At 40.4% G+C, this 26,017-nt stretch overlaps 2 protein-coding genes across 16 annotated transcripts in view; one reads left to right on the top strand and one right to left on the bottom strand.

Annotated features, from left to right (window-relative positions):
- The window catches only part of nbeaa (neurobeachin a), a 99,415-nt gene extending 87,207 nt beyond the window's left edge, over positions 1-12,208 (top strand). For 9 of the 15 annotated variants that reach the window (XM_026183063.1, XM_026183053.1, XM_026183060.1 and 6 more), the window contains 23 exons: positions 75-139; positions 604-712; positions 2,330-2,496; positions 3,035-3,159; positions 3,245-3,391; positions 3,862-3,998; positions 4,131-4,248; positions 4,429-4,531; positions 4,613-4,728; positions 5,529-5,641; positions 5,899-6,039; positions 6,147-6,266; positions 7,474-7,626; positions 7,760-7,924; positions 8,002-8,091; positions 8,687-8,879; positions 9,321-9,392; positions 9,761-9,916; positions 10,261-10,431; positions 10,623-10,724; positions 10,901-11,097; positions 11,210-11,361; positions 11,461-12,208. In XM_026183063.1, coding sequence (XP_026038848.1) covers positions 75-139; positions 604-712; positions 2,330-2,496; positions 3,035-3,159; positions 3,245-3,391; positions 3,862-3,998; positions 4,131-4,248; positions 4,429-4,531; positions 4,613-4,728; positions 5,529-5,641; positions 5,899-6,039; positions 6,147-6,266; positions 7,474-7,626; positions 7,760-7,924; positions 8,002-8,091; positions 8,687-8,879; positions 9,321-9,392; positions 9,761-9,916; positions 10,261-10,431; positions 10,623-10,724; positions 10,901-11,097; positions 11,210-11,361; positions 11,461-11,551 — 3,003 coding nt within the window. In that variant the 3' untranslated portion in view covers positions 11,552-12,208. The remainder of the gene's footprint in view (positions 1-74; positions 140-603; positions 713-2,329; positions 2,497-3,034; positions 3,160-3,244; positions 3,392-3,861; positions 3,999-4,130; positions 4,249-4,428; positions 4,532-4,612; positions 4,729-5,528; positions 5,642-5,898; positions 6,040-6,146; positions 6,267-7,473; positions 7,627-7,759; positions 7,925-8,001; positions 8,092-8,686; positions 8,880-9,320; positions 9,393-9,760; positions 9,917-10,260; positions 10,432-10,622; positions 10,725-10,900; positions 11,098-11,209; positions 11,362-11,460) is intronic. The other 6 variants (XM_026183064.1, XM_026183055.1, XM_026183062.1 and 3 more) reach the window with 1 other exon arrangement.
- Positions 12,209-16,203: 3,995 nt separating this feature from the next.
- sertm1 (serine rich and transmembrane domain containing 1) lies at positions 16,204-25,814 on the bottom strand. The gene is made up of 2 exons (XM_026183080.1): positions 25,454-25,814; positions 16,204-17,112 (listed from the first exon to the last, which is right to left on the bottom strand). The coding sequence occupies exon 2, from the start codon at positions 17,105-17,107 to the stop codon at positions 16,766-16,768; it is 342 nt and encodes a 113-aa protein (XP_026038865.1). The 5' UTR covers positions 17,108-17,112; positions 25,454-25,814; the 3' UTR covers positions 16,204-16,765.
- Positions 25,815-26,017: the final 203 nt, after the last annotated feature.

Raw genomic sequence — 26,017 nt, 5'->3', positions numbered from 1 at the left:
CTGTTCATCATTTACCCTTTTTTACTCCCAGCTGTGGTTCATCGTACTCTTTTTGGTGTCTCTTCTACACTTAGGAGTGGCAGAACTCAATTCAGAAGAATGCTGGACTTGCTTTCATTGAGCTTATCAATGAGGGAAGGTAATCCATCACACTTAATTATTATCGCAGCACATCAGTCTGTAATTCACACATTAACACTAATTCTGTATCAGTGCTTAACAACTAATGGGTGTGATAGAGCCCTAATGAGAACCTTGCCAGGATAAGTGCACAGTGCCATGTGTGACCAGCAGGAAGTCGAATCATTATTGTGCAATTACATTTACAGCTGATTTGAGCCGGTCTAATTTCAGTGCTTGCAGTTTTGCTTTTCCTTTTTACTCCAAACTACCCGAGTATCAGTGCAAACCCAACAAAGAAAGCACAAAGTGGAAAACGACAGCATTGCATTGAAAATGAAGCAGATGTTAGCTGAAATCATTAGCCATTCTTATTGCTGCACATCCCATCTTGTTGAGAATTTATGTTTTCTCTAAATAGAGATGGTTCCTTCCATTTTATTTTATTCTTTTGCTCTTTTTTCCACTTACTCCCACTGCCAGACTCCTGTGCCATGCCATGAAGGATCATATTGTGCGCGTTGCGAATGAAGCGGAGTTCATCCTGAACAGACAGAGGGCTGAGGATGTACACAAACATGCTGAATTTGAGGTATAAGCACAAAATACAACTTCTGTTTGTCACTTGCTGTATGTATGCGAGCAAGAAGCCACAGAAACTGGACGATATGTATTGTTTTCAACGTTTTTAAAAAAATCAGCAGTGCAGATAAGTGAAGTCCTTTTGTTTTGTGAGGGCTTCAGGTAAATATTGTTCAGGTTTATCTGGTCCATTTTCCAGAAAGCAGGTTCAACAAACTAACTTTGAACTCTGGGTTGGACAAATTTAAGTTTTCAGCTCCAGAAATAAGGTCAGTAAACTCTGCGTTAAGAGCATGCATAAGTAATGGAGCAAAAAGCCATCATTAATGGAGCTCTGATACCAAGAGTCACCATGGCAACAAGTAAATAATAAGCAGAGCTTATTTTTATCCATTGGAATATGAGTGTGAGTCGGTGTGGGCCATGACTTTTATCTTATGAGAAAAGAGTCAATTCAACCATCGTCTGGGTTTGGGTCAGCAGTCCCTGTGGATAAGCCACTACCCACAGCTTATGACCGCAGCTGAGTGTCGGACCGTACACTGATTTCTAAATCAAATTTTTACACCCAGTATCACCGATTTAGATGATTTTTAGTGGAAATGGCCCCAAAGTTTTCAAACTGTGAATTTTCAGACACTGAAACCTTTACAAATTATGCATCTAGTAACTGCATATCAATGTATAATCGATGCATATCGAGGCATATATTTGCAGCCTGTTTAACTTTACAAAGTTTCGTTCTGTTTTATTGTCATGCTCCCACTTTTTCTGTCACTGTGAGCGATTACAGCATCACAAATTATTGTGTTTAAATTTAATATTTAAACTTTAGTTTTAAAACATTTGCAAATATTTCTGTCACTGAAGTGAAGTGACTTGAAAAAACACGTTTTTTCTTTAGAAAAAACAGCTGCATTATTGTTCAAAGAATCACGGAGTTAGAAAGATGTAGCCTGTTATTTTAAACTGTTCATAAATCCATGATGTCCACTGATTGCTGTCTATGCGCTGACATCATTGACTGATTGATCATAAAAGCACTTGTGTGAAATATAACATGAAGCTAATACCGTATATAATTGGGATTTCATGTCTGCAAAGACGTAAAATTGTGCGATGAATTCACTCTGCTGTTCATTTTTCTATCAGCCTTACAAATGAGGAACTAAAACCAGACAGCAGACAGGTTCACAGAGTCTGTTACCGCAATAAATGCCTCAAAGTTTTATTCAACTCTTTTTGGAACAGAAAACTCAGTTTTTTCTCATCTCAGGGTTGACAAACAGCCTTGATCCTCCAAGAAAATGATAATCAACTAATTGTTGATATTTAAGAGTAAATGGACTATCAGTATATTTTTTTATATAAACATTTTTTACAGTTTTTTTTTACATTAGATTGCAATTGACAGTTTCGGAATAACTTCAGATAAATCTTGTTAGCATATGTGCAATATAAGATAAGCAGTTATCCACGCGTGTATCGGCCTGATGTGTAAATACTAAGGATCCTCATCTGATCACCTACTGACTCCTTGTTAGCACCATGTCCTCGTCACAGTAATGGTCCACGGTCTTACTGTTTCTGGTCCTTGTTTAACTTTCCACGTCCCCTTCTCCTCCAGTCTAACTGTGCGCAGTACGCTGCAGACCGAAGGGAGGAGGAGAAAATGTGTGATCACCTCATCAGCGCCGCTAAGCACAGAGATCATGTGACTGCTAACCAGCTGAAACAGAAGATCCTCAACATCCTGACCAATAAGCACGGAGCATGGGGAACAATGTCACAGAGGTAGACCATCACTGTGTAATCTCACGAGCGATCCCTGCAGGAGTATGAGTAAGGAGTCAGATTTTGATATAAATTAATGAAATGGGTAATAAAAATGTGCAGTATCTGACTCCTAATATATTTACTGCCTGGAAGCATCAAGAGACTGATGTCCTTATTTTGTTTTAATGCACTTCAGCATTTGCTCATCCAGACCTTCCTACAGGCTGGCGGCCACATGTGATGTAACATGTAACATCTAACCTTATCCATCCTTCATCCGTTATGCCACTATTAAAGAAACTGTTGGTTGTTTACAGTTCATAACTCAACAATATTTGTTCTTCCTCTTTATCTAAAAGCCCGTTATTGGTGTTTGTAGAGTTGGAAAAGCCCTCATGGTCAAATGATGCCCTTTATCCTAATAACGAGGAACCTTTTAGACTGTAGGAAATTAGTTTGGGTGGTTTTTAGCATAAATGTCACATATAACGTCATCTCTGTCTTTAGACAAGTGCCTCAACTGAAATTGCTCATCTTTTTTCCTCCCGACTTTCAGCCAATTACACGACTTCTGGCGTCTAGACTACTGGGAGGACGACCTCAGGAGGAGACGGAGATTCGTGCGAAATGCCTTTGGATCTACTCACGCCGACATGCCGCTCAAAGCTCTCGATGAGTACAGTCAGTAATGTTTACTAACATACAAATATTGCTTTGTTTTGTTTTTTCCCTGCATATTCTAACATGCTCACTTAAACATAAACAGGTACAGAAGACGAGGAGAAGGGACTCAAAAAAAAGAATTTCCGGAGTCAGTCGGTGGTCACCCAAAACCCGGAGGCAGAGCTCATGCTGGAGGGAGACGATGACGCTGTTAGTCTGCTGCAGGAAAAAGAGATCGATAACCTCGCTGGTAAGAAACAAACAAACACACACACACACACACACACACACACACACACACACACACACACACAGACTTTGTTACAGTCCAGCTGAACAATAAACTCTCTGACTCTTGTTTTTAGTACGTTTTCGTCCGAGACTTTTTATCTCCAAAGGCAAGTTTGACATTTGAAAGCTTTGCAGCTAATCTAACCGTCTGGCTGATTTATCTCACAGAAGATTAAATCACAATTCACTAAAAACTGATGCAAATCAGATCAAACACCTTGTTTAATCCAGTGATTCCTCCCTGGCTTTCATAACCGATCGGTTGTTTCCAACAGAGGGGAAAGAAGCCAATGATTGGTCAATCTTAACTAACATGAAATGACCCTAATGTGCTGTTTTATATTCTCCTGTGATCATGCTTATTGGCATGACCCGGATACTTGTATAACTACCGATAGTAATGCCTGACCCTTGAATTTGTCCCCACAGGTCCGGTGGTTCTGAGTACTCCAGCTCAGTTGGTAGCACCAGTGGTGGTGGCTCGAGGCACTCTGTCCATCACTACTACTGAGATCTACTTTGAGGTAGATGAAGAAGATACTGCGTTTAAGAAGATGGACCCTAAAGTAAGAACAAATCATTTTTCTTTATAAGTGATCAGTGCACAGAAAGAGAGAGGAGGAAAACCGGTAAATTACAGGGTTAACTTATAAGTCTTTCTTTGTGCTTTTTTTCCCAATAATGTGCATCTTCATTAGGTGCTTGCCTACTCGGAGGGTTTGCATGGCAAATGGATGTTCAGTGAGATCCGAGCTGTGTTCTCCAGACGATACCTGCTACAGAACACTGGACTAGAAGTCTTCATGGCCAACAGAAGTAAGTCTCCAGAGTTCTTACTGAAACGATCATACTCACAGGTGACACTGCAATTAACCCGCTTTAGTATAGAATGACTACACTACCTGATCTGTTTAAATGTACTCTTGGATATTAGCTCAGTGTTAAGTGAGTGGTTCATTTTAAATCAGCATTAACTGTATCTTGTTCTCCCTCTAGCATCTGTGATGTTTAACTTCCCCGACCAGGCCACCGTTAAACGGGTTGTCTACAGTCTCCCGCGGGTCGGTGTAGGAACGAGTTATGGTCTGCCACAGGCCAGGTATGCACAGCTCTGTCTTCGAAGGGCAATGCCAAGATTTGATAAATGGAGAATTACATTTCGTGTGTGTGTACATTTCAGGCGGATTTCCTTGGCCACTCCTCGCCAGCTGTTCAAGTCATCCAACATGACGCAGCGCTGGCAGCGGAGAGAGATCTCTAACTTTGAGTACCTCATGTTCCTCAACACTATTGCAGGTGAAGTCCACTTTAAATGAGCGCTGACTCTTCTACCTCTGGACCTGTCAATGATATACGTGTGAACAGAAGATCGGTCAAGCACACAAATCTGGCTGATATGTCCAAACATTTCTGCTGAGTCATATGGACATTTCTTATTCACTGTGAAGTTTTTTAGCAGTTTAAACTTATTTGGTTGCTTCGATTGCCAAGGATAGAAAACGCACACTTCCATTGTGTATTTCCTTCATTGGTGATTCTATAAACACTTTAATGAAGAGGGCAGACAAAGAAGGTGACAGATTTGTAATAAGATGAATGCTTTGTCTGCAGTTTGCCAAATTGTTCTTTATATACTAGAAAACAGATTTAGAAAAATGAATAAAACCACTTGTTTTAATACATATTGAGATACTGAGTAAGTGTCAGAAGCACACAAAGAAACTGAGTGAATATTTGTTTAACTCCTGACATCATTTATCAACAGTTTGTACTTTTATCTTTCTGCTTGACTTTCTTTTTTTTTAACTAAAAACATGCGTCTTTAGTTAATGTGTGTATAACATTTCATCTGGGCTCAGCGGTTCGTTAATATTTCAGCACGAGTCCGGCATAATGGATGTGTAAGATTTTAAAATATTTATAGCAACGTTTCTTTTCCCAGAGTAACATTTACACAGACATTTTATAGTTTGTTATAATCTAAGAGTAGTGTGTGTGTGTGTGTGTGTGTGTGTGTGTGTGTGTGTGTGTCCTTGCAGTTTATAACAAGACTAACGCCACACTGTTGTCGCTGATGGCTGTTGTGTCTTCTGCAGGGAGGACGTATAATGATTTGAACCAGTACCCTGTCTTTCCTTGGGTCTTGACCAACTATGATTCAGAGGAGCTCGATCTCACACTACCGGGCAACTTCAGAGACCTTTCCAAGGTTAGAGCTCCCACCCATAAAACTCTTTATGCACCTTTTCCAATTTCCTGCGTGTGTGCTACTTGGAGATGCTATCAACTCAAATGAATCAAAGTCACAAAATAGCATTTACGGTACATAATGTACCAAGGAATAGCACAAATCTCTCCTTATCACATCCCCACCAAGAGCGTATACACCCCGCTATGCAGAAGAACGCTAATGTGTGGTTTCTCTTCAAAGTATTCATCCAGTTATTTCTCTCTGATTTCTTCTAGCCAATCGGTGCCCTGAATCCCAAACGAGCAGCATTTTATGCTGAGCGCTACGAGACATGGGATGACGACAGCGCACCTCCTCACCACTACACAACCTTATACTCCACAGCTCATTCAACACTGATGTGGATGCTCAGAATAGTGAGTGCCTACTTAACACACTTATAAACTGGAAACAGCTAACTAAACACACGCCAGACACTCAGGGCTGCTTTTCACATGAACGTGTCTGTTTTCTGTTCCTGTAGGAGCCCTTTACCACATTTTTCCTCAGCGCTAATGATGGTAAGTTCGACCATCCAGAGAGAGCCTTTTCTGGCATCGGTCGCTCGTGGAGGAACTGCCAGAGGGACACGGCTGATGTGAAGGTAACGTGGAACAACCTACTGAAGTGACTGGTTTGAGGTTGTTGGACTAGATGTATTCAGCATAAAATCCATCCGCACTGAGACCTAACACCAGGAGCATGAAATTATGATTTTCTTCTTTCATTTCCAATTTGAAAGTATTTAGAAGTGGCCTTATGGCCTCAAGTGGTTAACATATTTGTTTTGCATATGAGGAAAGGTCCTCAGCTTAATTCCAGGAGGAGGCACAACCCCAGTTTTAAGGGTTTGCAAGTCAGCGGTGGTCGCACTCCAGGATAAATGGGAGTTTTGCAGGGAAGGAAAAGGCATCTGGTGACAAATCTGTGCCAGATCAGACATGTGGAGCCGTTTGCTGTGGTGACCCCTTGGGAAATAAGGGAGCAGCTGAAAGTACCATATGTGAAATATTTGATAATAATTTGCTAAAGGAGCGTCAATAATTGATGTGGATTTTTCTTAGATCCAGTTAACTAAAGCAGCAGCATAGCCTGTTATTATACTGAGAGTGCAGAGGGTGGATTGTTAGATGTTCACCAGGCTAGGTATTTTGTGTGATTTTGGTTTGTTGGCTGTTTGTTTCTGATCTTGGGGTGTTCGTTTTATAATATAACAATTTCAATGTTTTTTTTATATGAAAATGCATTGAAATTAAATTTAGCTTCCACTAAAACAACAAATAACGAGTTGGTTTTTTACATGTAACAAAGAAATAATTATACTGTAAGTAATTTTAAGTGCTGCATAATTATTTTCAAGTACTGCATAATTTTCTGGTAATTTGGCAGAAAACAAAATAATATTTTGCCATCTTACAGAGCAAGTAGGCTGTACCTGTGTGTGGGCTGTATTATAGAGTGGCTTAACCGAAATTGTTTCTGTTTTATTGGAAAGGAGATACAAATTATACTGTAAGTAATTTTAAGTACTGCTTAAGTAATTTTCGGTATTGTTTAATTACCTGGTAATTTTGCAGAAGAACAATATTTCCCCATCGTAAGTAGGCTGTACTCTTCAGGTCTTTATTTTTTCTATTTATTTAATTGTGCTTTTTTGTTTATGATGTACTCAAAATCAGTTACAATATCATTTGTGTCTCCTTTCCAGTAAGATATGCAGACATTAAGCAAGGTTAAGCCACCACATGGCACAGCATGCTCCTCAAAAAGAGGCAGTGACTGAACAATGTGTTTTTGCTCGTGTCCATAAGGAGCTGATCCCAGAGTTCTACTACTTGCCCGAGATGTTCGTCAACAGTAATGAATATGAGCTCGGGATGCGCGAAGATGCAGTTCCTGTAAGTGATGTGGAGCTTCCCGTCTGGGCCAAGAAACCCGAGGATTTTGTTCGCATTAACCGCATGGTGAGAAAAACAGAGACTTGTTTTTTTTAATACTAAACCTGGAAGTTTTGTTTCTTTTTTTTCTTTGCCTCACCTTCAAATCTGGAGATAAACTGCGAATATTCTCTCTCTCTGATTCTTTCCCTCTCTCCAGGCATTGGAGAGCGAGTTCGTGTCGTGCCAGCTTCACCAGTGGATTGATCTAATATTTGGCTACAAGCAGCGAGGGCCAGAAGCGGTGCGAGCTCTCAATGTGTTCAACTTCTTATCCTACGAGGGAGCAGTCAACCTAGACAATCTAGATGCTGTACAGCGTGAGGTTTGTTGACGATTATCATTAAAGTGCAGAAATCGAACTTGTGCGTGGTAAGCCCATCTCTTCCTCTCTGATTCCAGCTGATTGAGGCCCAGATTCAGCTTAGTGGTCAGGTGCCCTCCCAGCTGCTGATCGAGCCACACCCACCTCGGTCCTCCGCCATGCACCTGGTGAGATACCTCAACAGCCTTAGCACATCTTGGCACGCACTTACAGACAAACACCTGATGAAAACACCAAGTCAACTGTAGGAGCGCTGCAGAGCTACTGAGCTAGCAGTGCTTTGAATCTTCATTGTTTTCATTTATTTATCATATTTTTAAAACATTTCTACCCAGTGCATCAATTATTTTTAGTCCGCATTCTCCGAGAGGAATAGCTTCCATTAGCAAGATGTAAGCTATTTGAAGTTTTATTACATACAGTAGTATGTAATGGTGTTTGTAGCCTCTCTGTAGTCCCTGCTACTCTCAGCAGCATGAGGCCTCTGCTTCTCTACATCAGAGCCATCAATGTCAACCCAAACCCGTCAGCCCCCGAGCCCTCAGCAACCGGTGCATCCGCCTCCTTTCCTAGACCTAGAGCCACCCTCAGTGTGTGTACCTGCTCTGACCCTGTGCTCCCACTAATATACCGTTTCCCCTGCCGTCCCTCTGTCCCATCTGTTCTGTCTGTCCCTCTCCCTTCGTCTCCATCCCCCTTCCTCCAACCTACCCTCTTGCCCTTTCTCTCTCTCCCTTTCTCTTTCTCTGTCTGTCTCACCAGTGTTTCCTTCCCCAGAGCCCTCTGATGTTTAAGGATCAGATGCAGCAGGATGTCATCATGGTGCTCAAGTTTCCCTCCAACTCTCCCGTGACACACGTCGCGGCCAACACGCTCCCCCACCTCAGCATACCAGCAGCCGTGACGGTCACATGTAGCCGGCTGTTCGCCGTAAACCGCTGGCACAACACTGTCGGTGAGTGTACGTTGATGGAAGTCCGTGTAAAATTTAAATTATTAAAGAATTTTTGCGACTGATTTCCCAAAGCCGGTAATGCTTGTATACTTACAGCTGAGCCTGAAGCATTTGCTCTTGTTGTTTCATAATGCCCTTTAGTCCTGTTTTGTTCACACCCTCGATGTTGACATAGAAATATTTGTTAATTAAAGCTTCAATTAACCTTATTAATGACCTCATTAGCGCAACAGACTACGTGTAATTAATCATGGTAATGTGATTATACAGGATCACGGGCAGCTTAAGTGGCTTTTAGTACCGACTGCCACACGAGGCACTTAATTTTTAATGTACGCTTGCATCAGAGCTCCCATCAGAGAGCACTGGATCAGGCCTTCTTCACCACTTGAAGATGTGCGTATGTATGACTGTGTAATATTTGTGCCTCAAACCCTTCAGGCCTCCGTGGAGCTCCAGGATACTCCCTAGAACAAGCTCATCATCTGCCCATTGAGATGGACCCTCTCATTGGTCAGTTCTCACACATATTCACAGCATTTTATCCATTCAAAAAGTTATAGATGCAATTTATGTCGTATTTTATTGACCAGAGGTGGGATGTGGCCCAGATGCAGATCTGAATCAAGGAGTTTTTAATATTATAGGTTATTGCAGAATTTATCACAGATGCTTATATGCAGCTCTTGTTTTTATATAAGCAGTTGCAGACCATAGTTTTGATACACATGTTCTGTAAGTAGATAAAGGGAATTTCCAGATCACTGGGGGAGCTGTGGCCAAAAGCATCACGTGATGCATCGGGAATTTAGATATACTGTTAACCATTTTCCATTTTTCTGCCCTCATTAGCCTGATTACATCTTTTTCTTCCCATGTAGCAAACAACTCAGGCGTGAACAAGCGTCAGATCACTGACCTGGTGGACCAGAGCATCCAAATTAACACACACTGTTTTGTGGTTACTGCTGATAACCGTTACATCCTCGTCTGCGGCTTCTGGGACAAGAGCTTCCGTGTTTACTCCACAGAAACTGGTTGGTTTTTGTATTATTTATAAGTCATGTCAAGCACTAAGTACAGCAAGCATTTCCTCGAGGCTGTCAGCTTCCTTTTTGAAGCTTAAATTTATGATTCTGTCAGAGTCGTTGCTTTGCATGTTTATTAATTTATTACATAGAAGAGATGCAGGCTTTTTTGGAAATACATGCAGGCACATGGAGGTAGATGCTGTTTTTACTGATCCTCGGGTTTAAAAGGAGACACGGCTTGATTAAGTTATCATCACGAAGCATTTTTATCCCACCGTCGCCTTCCAGGAGTTTGATAAGGAGAGGCACACACACGTTGGCAAACTTGTCTACCTCCCTGCTCTCCACAGGAAAGCTGACCCAGATAGTTTTTGGCCACTGGGATGTGGTGACGTGTCTGGCTAGGTCAGAGTCTTACATTGGAGGAGACTGCTACATCGTGTCAGGATCCAGAGATGCCACTCTTCTTCTGTGGTACTGGAGTGGGCGGCACCATATTATAGGGGACAACCCTAACAACAGTGAGTGGTGAAATGGTGGATACAGAATGTGTGCAAGTTAACTAGTCGTTGTTTGGGACATGAGTGCATGAATGCGCTTCAAGGTCAAACATTAAGTTGAATAATTAGAGCATGTTTATTGTATATTTACAGCAATGGAAACATTTTTACTGCAAATGTAGTGGTTTGACTCTTAACTGTGTTTTCCTCAGGTGACTATCCTGCTCCCAGAGCAGTACTGACAGGACATGACCACGAGGTGGTGTGTGTGTCCGTCTGCGCGGAGCTGGGATTGGTTATTAGTGGAGCCAAAGGTTTGTACATCTTTATATGTCTTTGCCCAGAAGAGGTTTATTTGCAAATAAATATTTAATTTAATTATAAAAGATGCACATCAGAGAACAGTGGCGTGGACGCAGTGAACGTTAATCACAGTGAATGTTGCTTTTGCCAAAGCTTTACACTATCTTGCTTTGATCTTTTCCCTCAGAGGGCCCGTGCCTCGTCCACACTATCACAGGGGACCTGCTCAGAGCCCTGGAGGGTCCAGAGCTGTGCCAGCAGCCACGCCTCATCTCGGTGTCTAGCGAGGGACACTGCATCATCTACTATGAGAGAGGCCGCTTCTGCAACTTCAGCATAAATGGAAAACTGCTGGCACAAATGGAGGTCAACGATTCGACACGGGTAAAGCTGTCAGGGTTACTCGAATGCAAACATTTTCATACACTGGTGTTCGCATTATTCAGCCATAAACCAAGAGCTTCTTTTAACTTGGACTCTTTTTTTTCTTTTCCAGGCAATCCTGCTAAGTAGTGACGGGCAGAATTTGGTGACAGGAGGCGATAATGGAGTTGTTGAGGTGTGGCAGGCGTGTGACTTCAAACAGCTTTACATCTATCCGGGCTGTGATGCCGGAATCCGTGCCATGGACCTATCACACGACCAGAGGTAAAACAGGAAGAGGACAAAGACTGCGTCACCTTTGTGATGTGATTGCAAAAGTTTCGATGGTTCGCAGATGTGATTTACTGTGTTCTCTGCCCTCAGGACTTTGATCACTGGCATGGCGTCTGGCAGCATTGTGGCATTCAACATAGACTTCAACCGCTGGCACTACGAACACCAGAACAGGTACTGAGGACAGTGCGAGGAAGAGGACGATGGAGGGAGGCGAGGAGGTGATGCATTCTGCTGTGTATCTGCAGCACAGGGGAAACTACAGGTTCAGAGACGATGGAAAAACAAGTACCGGACCTTAGGCTGTATTCCCTTGTGAAGTTCACTTGATTTTAGGATGCGACGGCGCTGGTGGAAACTGCTTCCTCTGTGCATACGTGTATGTACGCGCACACACACGTGTGTAACCACAGACACTTAATACCCAGAAGATACACACCAAAACCTGCTAATAGAATAAGAAGACTGCAGAGTGGGGAGGGGGAGGCAAGGTGAGCAGATATTGTAGAGGTCTTTCATACCTGTACCACTCACAGGACTGGTACATTTGCTGTTCCTCAAAGAAATCCTAGGTTTTCTTTTCTTTTCTTTTGGCTATGTTTAACATTTTGTTCTTTACTTTTCATTTGAGGAGATGCCAGCACATCGCTTATTGGGTGGATAATTAATGAAATATGTATCTAAACTGATAAGAAATGGTCAGAAATGAACTAGCTCTACCCATTGTTCAAAAACAGGTGCTATTGGCTTGATCTTAAATTCACCCTTGAAAAATTGCTGGAAGGTCTAATTTTTTAAAATTGTTTAATCTTGTTTAATTTCACCTGTTTTATTCTTTTCTTTTCTTTTTTTGAATATTCATTTAGGTTTTTTTTGTTCTTTACCCTCAGCAGGCTTAAATCAGATTTTTATGTAAATAAGGCTCTGCTTCCTTCAGAGTCTACACTTCTACTTTCACTACACGAACTGCGCTTATCACCTTTAATTTATTAATGACTTGCTGTATGTAAAATACTGTGTAATAATTATTATAATGTTGACAAGGCTGATGGTAATAACGGTGGTAAATGTTTTGCCAGGGAAGGTAATGATAAAGAGGTCTTACCAGTGCCACCAAGGATGACGAACACAAGACTGACATGATTTCCTTTGTATATTTGGTGATCGTTCTGTCAAATATGTACATATAGTCTCGGTTCAGGCTTGGCGGGAGACTTGATCAGCTGAATAAGACTGGAAGCGCAAACTTTCACTTACCCACATTTGTTGATTATTTAAAAAAAAAGAAAAAAAAGAGAGAGAATCAAATCAATGTAAAAGTTTTGTTTTGTATTTGCACTTTGCACCAATCACATATCATTATTTATTAGCTTGGTTCTTTCTGGTCGGCTGCCATTTCGTTTAGGTCCATTTTCCTACGGGATAATTTGTGCATTGATGTTTGTATTTAAAACGTTGAGCTCATCTGTGATTATAAGTTTTACAACCTCACAGTTGTAAGCAATATCATGATTCTGTAGCTGATAGAGGCGGGGCGGAGGGCGGAGAGAGAGGATGAAATGTGAGATGTACCGTATGTGTGAAGCCATCTTGATCAAATGCGCACATGCACATACTCTATCGACAGGTTCAACTTACGTATCCAAAAAAAGGTTAAATATTTTTGGATCTATGAAACCCTAAAAAAAAACTATTGTATTCATGTTTTATTGCAAAGATGTAAAATATGACGTGTGAGTTGGAAAAAAAATCATGATAAGAAAATAAAATATGCAAAGAATTTGATGACTTGGCTTTTCATTGATCACAACCGTGTATCACGCGTACATTTATTGCCATTTTGAGTGAAATCTTACTTCCATAAATGCGATTTCTAGTTAAAACGCTGCATTTTGCACACACTTGTCATTCGTTGAACTACCTGCTGTTTTTTTTTCTTTCCTGTTTGTGAAAATAGCAACATCCTGCATCACAGACATCAATACCCTGTTAGTAGTACAAAATTACCACTTTCAGTTTTCAGCATTTCCTGCATTGTTCTTTTCTAAAGAACCCATTTAAACCTACTCCTGTGGAGCTTCTTCAAATAACACAGGAACAGAACAGCCGTCCTCACTGAAAGTTGTCACAGTGATTATACAACCTGAAATTTCACAGACGACATTAGAGGTTCAGTTTTATCTATTTTCTTTTATTTCACCAGTTTAAAATAGTCATTTGTTCTCATAGCTGAACATCTTTATGTGCAAAATTAAACTAAAAGCTAAAATTATACACTAGTTGTTGAATTTGTGAACTTTCGCTGTGAAACTATAAACAGATTATTATTTTACTGCTTTGCTGCAACTCTTAAAAAACACAATCTTGCTTGCTTGGCTGCTTATAAAAAATGGCCACACATTGCTCTCATCAAACATCATTTAATAATTTGATTCAATTCAGTTTTATTTATTCATTAAGCAGCCTGAACTGTTAATACAAGGCAGGATGGATCCATGCATCGTTTTTCCAATCTTCTGTTGTGAGCCCTTACCAACTGTAGCTTCAGTTTCAATTAAATTCCATTTTATTTACATAGTGCCAAAACACAACTTGCCTCAAAGCGCTTTATAATGTAAAGACTACAATAATAAAGAGAAAACCCCAACAATCAGATGACCCCCTGGGAGCAAGCACATGGCAGCAGTGGGAAGGAAAAACGCCCTTTTAACAGGAAGAAAGAAATTGTTTGTTTTCTAATAAAGTTTCTAAAACGCGCCTTTCATATTCACCCAGTGCATCAAATGTAAGTCACTGACCGGCCATTGGGAGTAACTTGGGGGTTCAATGTCTTGCCCATGGACACTTCAGTAAGCCACTTACTTACATAAGCCACTTACTCTGTGATACTAGGTCTGCAGATTTTAAACATGCCTCAGCTCTTTGTTCATAAATATATAGAAAATATATCTCTTTATGTTTTAAGTGCTTCTAAATAAGAGAAACATTGGTTTTGATAAAATTTACATGCCAAACAGTTAAAATGACCAGGCAGTAGAAAATAACACTAGTTTAAGTATCAATTTATGCCACTAAAAGTGAATTTTATAGTCTAAAATTATAAATGAAATATTAAAATGATATGACTTAATTTTATACTGAAACATTTTGATTTCTATTTTTTTTTTTTTTATTAGATTTAAAACTAATTACTTTAAAATGACCAGAACTTTACAATCTGATTGACTGACTGACCTGGGTGTTTATTAATCCGATTACAATAAGAAATATAGTAAAATAACAAGGCTATGGTCACTATTTTAATATTAAAATTAATACCACCTCATGTTTTAAAAGAATCTGTATTTGAATGTGCTATTTAATGCTATCAATGTTACCTGGAAATAGTTGCGGTAGTTATTACTTTGTAATAACCTTAAATCAGGCCAATATGTTTACATATTATCATATTGTAAAACATTAACTGTACAATTACAAACTACACTTACTTTTATTTGCACATTAACAGCCCTAGTTATTAATCTCTTTATTTATACTTTATACTATACTACATCTACCATTGCTCACCTAAAAACTACGTTCAATACCGCACTCTATTTATGGTTATTATTGCTTTATTACTATATTGTGTACCCACTTTTGTTTCCACTGAGCTGTATAGCCACCGAAAATTCAATTATTAAGGTCTTGTATACCTAATTATGGCATCTTATTGATGTGTCTAGCACAGTTTTTATAAAGATATTACCAGAATTGGCCACATATTAATAATAAAAGATGAATGGATACATATTTTTGTATATATTTTTGGGTTGTATGTGGCATTTTTTCAATCATTTAAAAAAAAATTAAAATCCAGGGATTCGTGGATTGGGAAGAATGAGCTGAAGTGAAACTACAGCAAAGCTAATAATTACATCCAATTTGTTTACAGTATATTTGATGCTTTATCTTATGCTTAGTACTACAGCCATTTTCCTAATTTTGCAAGACAAACAAATCCATTAACACCTCAATTATAACTGGAATGATAAACGAAAGCATTGCCACTAATCTCTTTTTTAATTAGTGTGATGTTTCAGCATGTATAGAAGTTAAAGGGATTTTGTGATTAAAGTTTATACATGGGGGAGTGATGAGTCTGTCAGACCGTACCACTTGAAATACACAGATTAATTGGAGAACAGTGAGGATTTGTCAAGGAGTCTGACAGCTCTGGCTGTTTTTATTGCTTGCGGCTGTCATCTGTGAGCCTTTGTGGTCTTTACAGTTTATTGACTTTTCTGACAAAGTGTGGCAAAGATGAATGAACCGTTTTCAAATAATTCTCTCTGTACGTGCCATACATTTTTGTCACAGTGTCAAAAAGACTTCAACTCACAATATTAAAAAAATAACAAACAAGTAAATGATGTATTTTCAGAGTAAACAACCATTTCTCTAACCGAAGCCTGGAATAAAAGCTGATGGCAGCACAGAGCTGCTGTAGTCTCTATGGAGACCGGGATCGGACGCCTTATAAATTGACAGGCAAGAGTGGTAATCTGTCGCGCTGGTAGACCTGTCTTTCAGGCTCGGAATTTCCTCTTGTAGTTGATGGCACTTTTGACCTGGCCTGTCTGGAGCTGGAGTCCGTGGGTGCCTGTCTGTCAAGTCTCCAAGCGTCATTTCTTTCTTACCTTCACATCCACATCACCGTTATCGGTCCTCTTCTTGTGCAACCTCCTTTCTTCATACTTTGAATGATTACCAGCCTGACGTGATCACAGTTTGGATGTATCTTGCCTTTTCATTTCCAAAACCTTACTGAACAGCTGAGACACATCTATGTACTTCATGTACAAAGTTAAAGAGCTTTAATAGGATTTTTATACCGAGTTTGCAATGTAGTCTACAGACATTATGAAGCATGCTGTACAAAGCTTCACTTCAAACAATAGTATTTCTTCTAAGTTGAACACGAGTGCAATACGAGAAATGACAAAAAGAAAAAAGAGGAGAAAAGATAATGAGTCCCTCATTATGCTGTTCCCCGCAAAGGGAAAGCAGAATCTCAGATTCATTTGTCTTAATTGTGAAAGTAAGACTCAGAAGGGTGCATTCACACTCACCCTTCAAGACCTCTTCATCACATTATGAGCAGATATTTCCCCTGTGCCTATGCAGATTGCATGGCCCCGCCAGAATTAGAATATGCATGCACGGACTGTAATGCCATTATGTCAGCTTCTTTGGGGCTGACAAAAGGTTTTTGTGTTTGTATGTCACAGTGAGGAGGTGCTGGACCTCTGTGTGCTTTATATGTGTGCGCATGCTTGCCTTTGTTTGCATGGGCATGCACCAATGAGAGCACATGTGCATATGTCTGTACTGTATGTGCTCCCTCCCACATCCCTCAGGTGGAGAGTGCAGAGATGGTGGACCTCTGAGATGAGATGCTACATATCTCCATGTTGGTGAAGGAGCTTCCTCCCTCGCTGCTGCAGTCGGGGACAGAGGAAGAAGAGGAGATGATGTTCTTGAGCCTGTGTAGGGAAATGACGAGCAGCGTCAGAAGGAACACCAGCAGGCCGAGAAAGAGCCATACATAAACATAAACATTCCCTGGACGCCCCGGAGATGAGGCGGCCGCAGATGTGGAGGCAGAGGTCGGGGAGAAACGGAGGAAAGTCCCATTGTCTACTGACGAGATTCCGGTCTCATTTTGGTCCATCAACGGAACGTCAATCCCAGACATCCTGACTGTTGTTTCGTCATGGAATAACAAGAGAGACAAAAGGAAGAGGAGGGAAATTTATTGAGGAGCAAAAACACGTTTAGTTTAAAAATCCAGTATTTACAAAAAGCCTTTAAAAAGTGATTTCTCTTTGTCTGCTGAAGAATGGGAGATGCTTCCTGATGCCCACACCCTCACATAATCCCAAACAGCCTTGGTTGGAAATGATCAATTAAAAAAAGGATTTTTGTTCAGATTAAAAGTCAGGAAGCTTTTTGTTTTACTTTATTTATGCCGATGACACTGCCATGAACAGCAGGGGGAGTGCTTGTCTTATTGAATGCCTGTCAGGCTCGGTGCCCAAAGCTGTGCGTGCTCATAAATGAAGCCATCCTTATCTGATGAAATTAAACCCCTTATAATCAGCTTTCACAAAGACAGATGAAAACCAATCCTCCTCCACTGTATATTAATATTGTTAATAATATTCCATCACAAATTACTGCATGGCACGAAACTGGCGAGGAAATGCGAGCGACCGCTGGAGGAGCAGTCAGAGTCTTTGTGCTGGTGAGACACAGAGGGGAAGGGGGCTGTGCTGAATTTGGGTTAGACCAGCCTTGTGTCTTGACTTGATCTATGACAGCAGAGGAAAGACACTTCAAAGCGAGGAATAAATGACCATGACCGGTATGAAAGCTAGAGGTCAGCAGCACACTTTTCATCTCCCAGTGGTATGAGCTCAACTTCTTTCTTATCTTCTGTTCCTGGCCTCCTTTTCTCCCCATTTTTTATAGCCTACATTTCAGCATGCCCCATATGTGAGCCCGGCCACTCGTGCGATATTAAGGCTGGAGAAAATTATACTCCTGCCTTTTGATCTGCAGTAATCACCTCTGTTAATCAGATCAGTGCTGCTGAAAACTGCGGAAGTAGCTACAATGTAAAAACATGTTAGAAACTGGAAGGTTTCACTTTAAATGCTTTGCCATTTCATTTCATTATGATGTTTCATTCCGGAAATTGGGAATGTTGCTCTGACAATATTAATAAAAACATTATAAACTTGTCTCAGTGTCACAAAGTGTTCTCTCAATTTTGTAGTTTGCTGCTCAGACACCAAATCAGTTTGATGTGGACTAATAATCATTTATTTAACCTGACCAATGAACACTGTGTTTTAAATTTAATAATACTACAAAGGGACAGTTAGCTAGTAGATTTAACCTTCATAAGCTAATTAGTTAACTAAGCTTGAACTAGCTGCTTGTTATTCTGAATTGGCAGAGATTAAATGATGCAAGTTGAATAGCTAGTGAATGCAAGTTATAAGCATTTTCAATCTATTAAACGCTCATAATGCTACATTGTTACAGTCATTAGTATTTTTTATATATTATTATACACTGATGAATCCCAAGCAGCAAACCCCTGGGTCTGAAAAATGATAATACAGACGTACAAAACTGAAATTCTTCAAATGGACATTTGAGCAACTGAAGTCCATGCTAACCTTATGGAAGCTTCTTTTTGACACTATTTTGATTAATTAATTGCATTTTTCATCAGTAGGCCAAAAGTTTTGGTTAGTATCTCAAGACATTCACACTAAATTTTAAATAAGTCATCTCTAAATTTGGATTTACCCAGAAGTGACTACAAACTGCAAGCTACTCAGTGAAAACTTGAAATATTGAGAAATTTCTACTTCTGTTCGATCCTGTTTGTTATCTAACAAATAATTCCCAGTCATGCAGTTGATTAAGTAGCACACAGTAAACCGAAAGTTCAAATCTTATTAGCAAGTTGCTTACATCTAATTAGCCATTTGTGGATAGTCTTAGCAAACGAAGTTTGCTAAAACATTAGCTAACAACTGATGCTTATTAGCTTAGCACTCCATGCTTTCTTTCATCCATCCGCTTCCGCTTATCCTTTTTCAGGGTCGCGGGGGGCGCTGGAGCCTATCCCAGCTGTCATAGGGCGAGAGGCAGGGTACACCCTGGACAGGTCGCCAGTCTGTCGCAGGGCCAACACAAAGGGACAAACAACCATTTGCATTCACATTCATTCGCACATTCACACCTAGTGACAATTTGGATTATCCAATTAACCTATCCCCACAAGCTGCATGTCTTTGGACGGTGGGAGGAAGCCGGAGTACCCACGCAAACACGGGGAGAACATGCAAACTCCACACAGAAAGACCCCGGCCTGATGGTGGAATTGAACTCAGGACCTTCTTGCTGTGCGGCAACAGTGCTAACCACTGTGCCACCGTGCTGCCTTTCTTTCAGATAAGGTAATAAATGGTGGGAGGTGTAAAAGATTAGGCTCCTTTTTGATAAAGTTTACAGTTAAGGCTGCCTGCCCACTTTTTTAAGAGCTTCGTTTTATCCACTGACGCTTTGGAAAATCATTACTCAAAGAGTTATAAGACTTGAACCAAGCCAATAAGCTACTAAGTGAATATGACCATTAAAAGATTTGATTTGGATAATAAATAAATAAATAAATAAATAAATAAATAAATAAAAGAAAGTGAAAAGACTGTGCAACTTAAATACATTTGGCAGTGAATGAACTAATCATGCCAAAATGCACACCAAATACCAGCTTCCAAAGGGACTAACTTCAAGCCTTCACGAATGGAGTTGTTTTCATCTAAAATATTGTATACTACTACTACGTCTAATAATAATAATAGTTTTGTGTGTGTATATATATATATATATATGTGTGTGTGTGTGTGTGTGTTGTGTGTGTAGTTAAATATTGATATGGTGCTCCTAACTGCATCCACCGCTCTCACTTTCTAAGATTTTGCGCTCTCTGAAGTTTAAACATTTCCATGATAACAGTAACCTCCACCAATCAAAGAGATCTCTGTTTCAGCTGAGGATTGTGGGTAGAGTTCTTTTCCACAGCACTGCAAATTAAACACTTTTTTATTAATAACACAAAGTTGATAGGTTTCCACAGCAACACATAGCACCATGCCACAATGTTCCACTTAGTAACAGTGGATAGCTGAATGGTTACAATATAGTGACTCCAAATCAAAATCCCAGTGGGGAAAATGAGGGGGATTTTCACTTCTGGAAACTCACTTTTCTACTTTCTTCTTTACTTGACTATATTCTACATATTGCTGAATAGTTTATGTTTTGTCCTTGTCCTCCACTATGCTCTCCTGTCGTGGCCTTGAGGCTGGTTCTACTAGAGGTTTCTTTTTGTTAAAAAGGAGTTCTTCCTCCCCACTGTCACCAAGTGCTTATTAATATGGGATCATCGGATTGTTTGGGTTTTCTGTCTAATATCTGAGTTATGTACCTTACAATGTAAAGCGCTTTCAGGCAGTTGTTAATCTGAGATTGCTCTGTATAAACAAAACTGAACTGAATGTGCAAACCAGTGGGTGACAAACAGTGGCTATATCCATCTTTTATATACAATCTGTTTTGTTGCACAAAGTTTCAGATAATTTCATTTGGTACAAAACTTTCTGTGATGATTTTTGCTTATGAAGTTTGGCAATTTGGCACTCCATTCCCAGAATCTTTTCTTCCCTACGTATTCACTCCATTTTATTCTCTTACTGTCTCTCTCTGGATGGTACATTTGGCAATAACTCTAGCTCTCTTTAATTTAAAGCCCAAACTACCTTCAGGGAGATGCACAGCATAATGAGGAGGAATGAGTTGGGCTGCAGCCTTTCTGTGATTGCGTGCTCTCTTGCCCTAACTCTGTATTCTTTATCAAACGCTCCCAATGGTTGTCCTGGCCCAGTGAAAAACTGTCTTGCCGCTTTTGTTAGCTTATAGTGCCTCTCTTTTTCCCCCAGACTCTTTTGGAAACTTGTATTGATATTCCCTGCACACGCTGCTCACATTGCCTTTCATTGCTTCTGCTGTCTTTTTGCAATGCATCGTTCTCTGTACTGTTTTCTCTCCCAACCTGACATCTTTCATTTAGTGCATAAAATGTTTTGGTCACATTAGATTTCCAATATATTGAGGTTAAAAAAATGTCAGTAATTAGTTGTGTATACATCTGAAACATCCCCAAAAACTTGCCAGTGAACTCCTGCCTACTTATCTATCTTCAAATCTCTCTTCTTCTCCTTCTTCTCAGCCACATTTCCTCATCTTACCTGTTGGCCTCATCTTTCCATACCACTCTTTCCTCCTCTGTATAGGTTGTTGATTTTAATGATATGTTGTTTTGAAATTTGCACTGAAGCTTGTTCATTGTGAGCTGAAGTGGCTGATAATTGTGCTTAATGATGCTTTTTGTATCCAGGCAACGATGCACGCTCAGTTCTTTTTTTCAAGCTAATCTACTTTAAGAGGGCAGGCCATGCAGTCCTTCTGACTCTGGAGAGGTGAGCCATACACATGCACACACACACACATGCACACACCCGCCTACATATAATAAATACCAGTAGCTATTTTCCTTAGGAATTGCTGCAAATGTAGTACAGAGAACACAGAGGACTAATTGGGAAAATGAGCTATCTTTATACAGGAAAATTATATGAATTTTAAAAGTGGCTTGGCTTTCACATGTTGGAACATGAGTTGTTTATTCCTGCCTCCAGTGAGTCAGCAATCTCACATCACATGCTTCTGTTAACAAATTTATGGTTTTTCTTCCTTCTGAAGGTTACACTAAATTCACATTTTAGTGTCAGGTAGAAACCCAAGTCATTGACTTTATGTATCAAGTCTGTTGCAAAAGTTTTCTTTGTTGATCCTTAACTGCATCCGGCAGTGATGTAGTGCACAAGTGTACGAGATCCCAGAAGGCTGTCAGCAAAAATATTTACACTGTGTTAAGTTAAAATTTTAAGTGGCCTTCGTCTTATCTCTTGTTTTTCTCTGGTTGTGCTGGATCTGGGTTTTGTATAATGTATAATGTTTTGCTGCAATCAGGCCTTGCTCACTATTGATTCTGCTGACTTTGGACAGATCGTTGGTTATTTGCCCTTGAGCCTACACCTCCTTTCTCTGACAGAGGGTTAAAGATAAAACGCTGGCTGCTGAAGATGGACTTAATTTCTTTTGCCTGTTTTAATGTGTGCGCTTTATTCCCATCTTTTTATGTGTCTCCCACAGAGTTGTCGTCTCAAAAAATGATGTATCTGCTCAGTAATTCATGATTTTTATTAAGATTGCTCATAAACATGGATATCAGATATTCAAGCCCATTTTGGGGGCAAGAGGCATGCTTAATACCTCATGAAAATCCTTACATCATTACAAATAAACAGGATTTATTTTCTAGGTGTAAGGTCAGCAACATAATTAAAAGCTTTGTGATCTTAAATTGTTGCTCAGAGAGACACTTTTTTTAATAGACACAATATAACATTTTTTTCTATCCATGCTGTCAATGTCTTCCTATTCTTGCCACATCTCAGATTCACTGAAGTGTGATCTGGACTGCTCTCACACCTCCCTCTGAGCAGAAGCTGCTTTTTTAAAGCCAGAATGGCCCCTCTGTTGGACAGCCTCTCCAACAGAGAATGAACACCACTGCTGGTAGCTGCTCCTCTGAGAGGAAATAGGATGAGTGAGCGCCGTACCTTGAGGCTGGACATCAGCAAACTTTACTTGACATGACTTACATCTCTGTCCTTTAATACTTTTCTCCCAGTTTTACTCCCAGTCAGGGTTGCACAGAGTTCAGCACTGTGAGACTGTTCTGCCTTTTAGTCCTCTTATTCTCATGTTTCCTCTTGAGTCTAGCAGCCTGGAGCTCATCAGTGGGTTCTTGCTGAAGTGCTCTCTTTTTTTTGCTCTCTGATATGACTTGTGTCTGATTAAGTATTTCAGCTTTTTATTCCTATAGCAGCATTGGTTTCTGGGCTTTGTCATGAACTTGAAATATGTTCTGTATAGACACGGCTGTCTGCTGCACACTTCAGCAAATTTCTCTGCGTATCTTCACTGTTGCTTTCTTAGACTTTATATTTTTGCCACTGGTCTATCTCTATAGACAGTGAGCCTCGATTCCCAAGGCTCTCTCTTTTTCCTGATCAAACTCCTTCTCTTTGATCTGCACAATTTCTCGAGGTCTCTCCTCAAACAACCTCATCCTCTGCTACTGGAGTATGTTCAGCCAAACTCCTTCTGAGACACGGTGCCGCGTAGCTTCCCGTGCTCCACTTTCTCAATCTGTTCTTCACCCAACACCCTCCTAATTTTCTCATCATCTCTGTGTAATCTTCTTCACGGTCACCATTCAGCTTATGCCTCTGCCCATTCGTCCCCATCAGCCCTCTTGTCCTATTTTGCATGTTTTCATTTCTTAGTGCGTATCGTCTTTTTTTTTCTTCTATGCTTGTTGATATTGCTGGACAGTGCACGTCTTTGCAGTTTTATACCCGATGTGTCGATAAAATCATAGAACAAAGCAAATCTTACTGTGCTTTCTTGTAAGCCTTGTATGAGTCTAATATTAATTACTTGATTAATAAATGTTCAGTCTTTACGCAAGTCTTTTTTTTTTTTCACATTCAGCACCATTCATGCTCATTCAGGGCCAAACAGAGACAGCCTTGGAGCCTCTCTGCAACTTTTTATTAAACCTTGTGGTGTCCGAGAAAGAAAATAGGCCCGGCCATTGCTGGAATTTTAACAATCCATGCATGCAGCTTATGCAAATATTTACTAAAACTGAAAGTTCCCACTGAGATGGATTCTCGTGTTTGTTTAGTTCTGGTACTAGCCCTTCACTTCATGAATAATGGACAACATCCATGTGTTTCAAAATGTCATGGCATTTGGACCATATTCTTTTGTGGAAGTGTGTGCATGTGTGTCGATGCGCACATACTTTTTCATGCACGAAAAAGCACACAAGAGGAGCCAAAAAAACCCAGAAATCCTGGGGATATACATTGTATTGGATGCATGCAACACTTGCACATGTGTATGTATACTTCTATAGTCCAAATAGCAGATTACCAGGAGATAAAAGTAACCTGGATTTCAGCCATGCTACGTATCTTACATTCAAAGCCAGATCAGCTGAAAGCAGACCTAAGCCTCACCACATGAATTCCAATTTGCTTCTGCAGTTGCAAATACCACAGATAACGCACAAAGGGTCAGAGATATGCAGGAATGATGAAAGTATGAAGAAACAGATGTTACAATATTCACCAGAAGCTGTAAACCGTTTCTCCGCTCTTCTTGTTTAGCATGACAACAAACATCATCTCCAGTTTTTTGTGCACTTAAGCAAAGCATTAAAAAAATGTGCACAAATATAAACATAACTGAAGAGGCTCCAGATTTAGAAAAAGGAGGAGTTGAACTGACTGCAAAACTACTAAAGAGCAAACTGCAGTTTCTATTCTGAGCTTTTTACATTTCAATAGCAAAATCTCGAAGCGCACCTGACTGCACTCAAAGCTTTACTGGGGGTCGTGCCCCGGTGTTCAAGCTGCTATCTGATTCTCTCAGATATTCAGGGCATGAAAGTGCTGCTTTCAAAAGGCCAAATTGGAGTGAGATCTCAAAGGTGCTGCGAAGGGTTTAATCTAACTGACAATAAGGTAGCATGAGTTAACCCACGAGCAGACAGGAACAGTGATCATCATGAATAGGAAGCACTGGACGATTTTTTTGGTCAGTGGCCAGTGTGGATAATGAGCTCCTTGCTTTGATGTTTCACTGTGTGTATGTGTGTGTGTCTGTTAGTTCATCCCTGTGGTAAAGTGTATTTTTACACCTCATTCTCATATCTGTTAATTACTCCTGATATTTCTGAGCGCCGTGGCATAAAACCCGATGCTGAGTTACTCTGCCTGTGCAGCTCATTTACTCTCTGATTATTATGATGAGCTGAGTGAGTCATACATCAGTTCAAATGCAAACAAACCCCGCTCTTGTCAGGATTGCTCTGAAAGGACGCTTTCCTCACCCTCTTGGGGGGAACAATTGCCCCACTCATCGCTTGTCACGCTTTTCCTCCTTTTCCCAACTGTCACACCGGAATCCCGCTCACCTTCCAAGTTGGTGACTAAAATGAATTCTTCCCGCCATGCATGCGTACATCTCGCACACTTTTCCTTTTAAATCTCTCTGACTTTGACAGAAAGGCTGCCGGTGACAGCAGCTTCACCGCAGCTCTGCGGGTGTTGATAAACCATAAATAAAGTTGTCTGTGAATGAAGAGATGAGTTCAAGCTGAATAATCTCTCTGTGTTTAGCAGGATCCTTCCTTATAGGATTCCCTGCTCTGTCTGGTTCATTATAATAATTTGGAAAAATGTTGTAAAATAAAACAAAGTAGCCTGAAGCATCAGCAGCATGCATGCAGTTGCTGAGAAAAGAAAGAGGAATAGATACAGACCTTTATTTTTCTTATGTGAAGCAGCTGCTCCTCTCTCACGTTGTGCAAAAATCCATCTCTTGTTTGGTCTTTCAGCCGAGCAAACCAGATCTGTTGCCCCTCAGAGCTTCCCTGTGAGCCTCCCCTCTCCCTCTCTCTCTCTTGCTCTCTCTCTCTCTCTCTTGCTCTCTCTCTCTCTCTCTCTCTCTCTCTCTCTCTCTGTCATTCAGTGTGAAACACGGCCGCACAGGCTCGTCAGCCAGAGACGAAGCAGTCACATATGGGTCCCTTCTAGAAATGGAGTGACACATATAAAAGGCCTACAACAAAAACTGTGGCTGCTTAAATGTACTGACACTTCCTTTCCTTGAGAAGCAGCAAAGATGGGCAGAAGAGAGGAAATTTTAATTCCATCCTCACCTCTCTCCCCTTTCCACTTCTCCGTCTCCACCCTCCCACTTTTCTCTTTGCTTGCTCATCAGCTTCAATAACGATCACACCAACGATCAGACACATTCACAGAGCAGTTATTAATAAGCTGTTCGCGAAGCCAGTTAACGCCACACCACAAGTTGTCCGACAGAC

Source organism: Astatotilapia calliptera, chromosome 10, assembly GCF_900246225.1.
Source record: "Astatotilapia calliptera chromosome 10, fAstCal1.2, whole genome shotgun sequence".
NCBI lineage: Eukaryota > Metazoa > Chordata > Actinopteri > Cichliformes > Cichlidae > Astatotilapia > Astatotilapia calliptera.
This window is presented reverse-complemented; position numbering and strand designations above follow the sequence as displayed.

What these genes read in the sequence shown, in the direction of transcription:
- sertm1 (XM_026183080.1), bottom strand. Translation starts at nt 17,107, where the DNA reads ATGTCTGGGATTGACGTTCCGTTGATGGACCAAAATGAGACCGGAATC.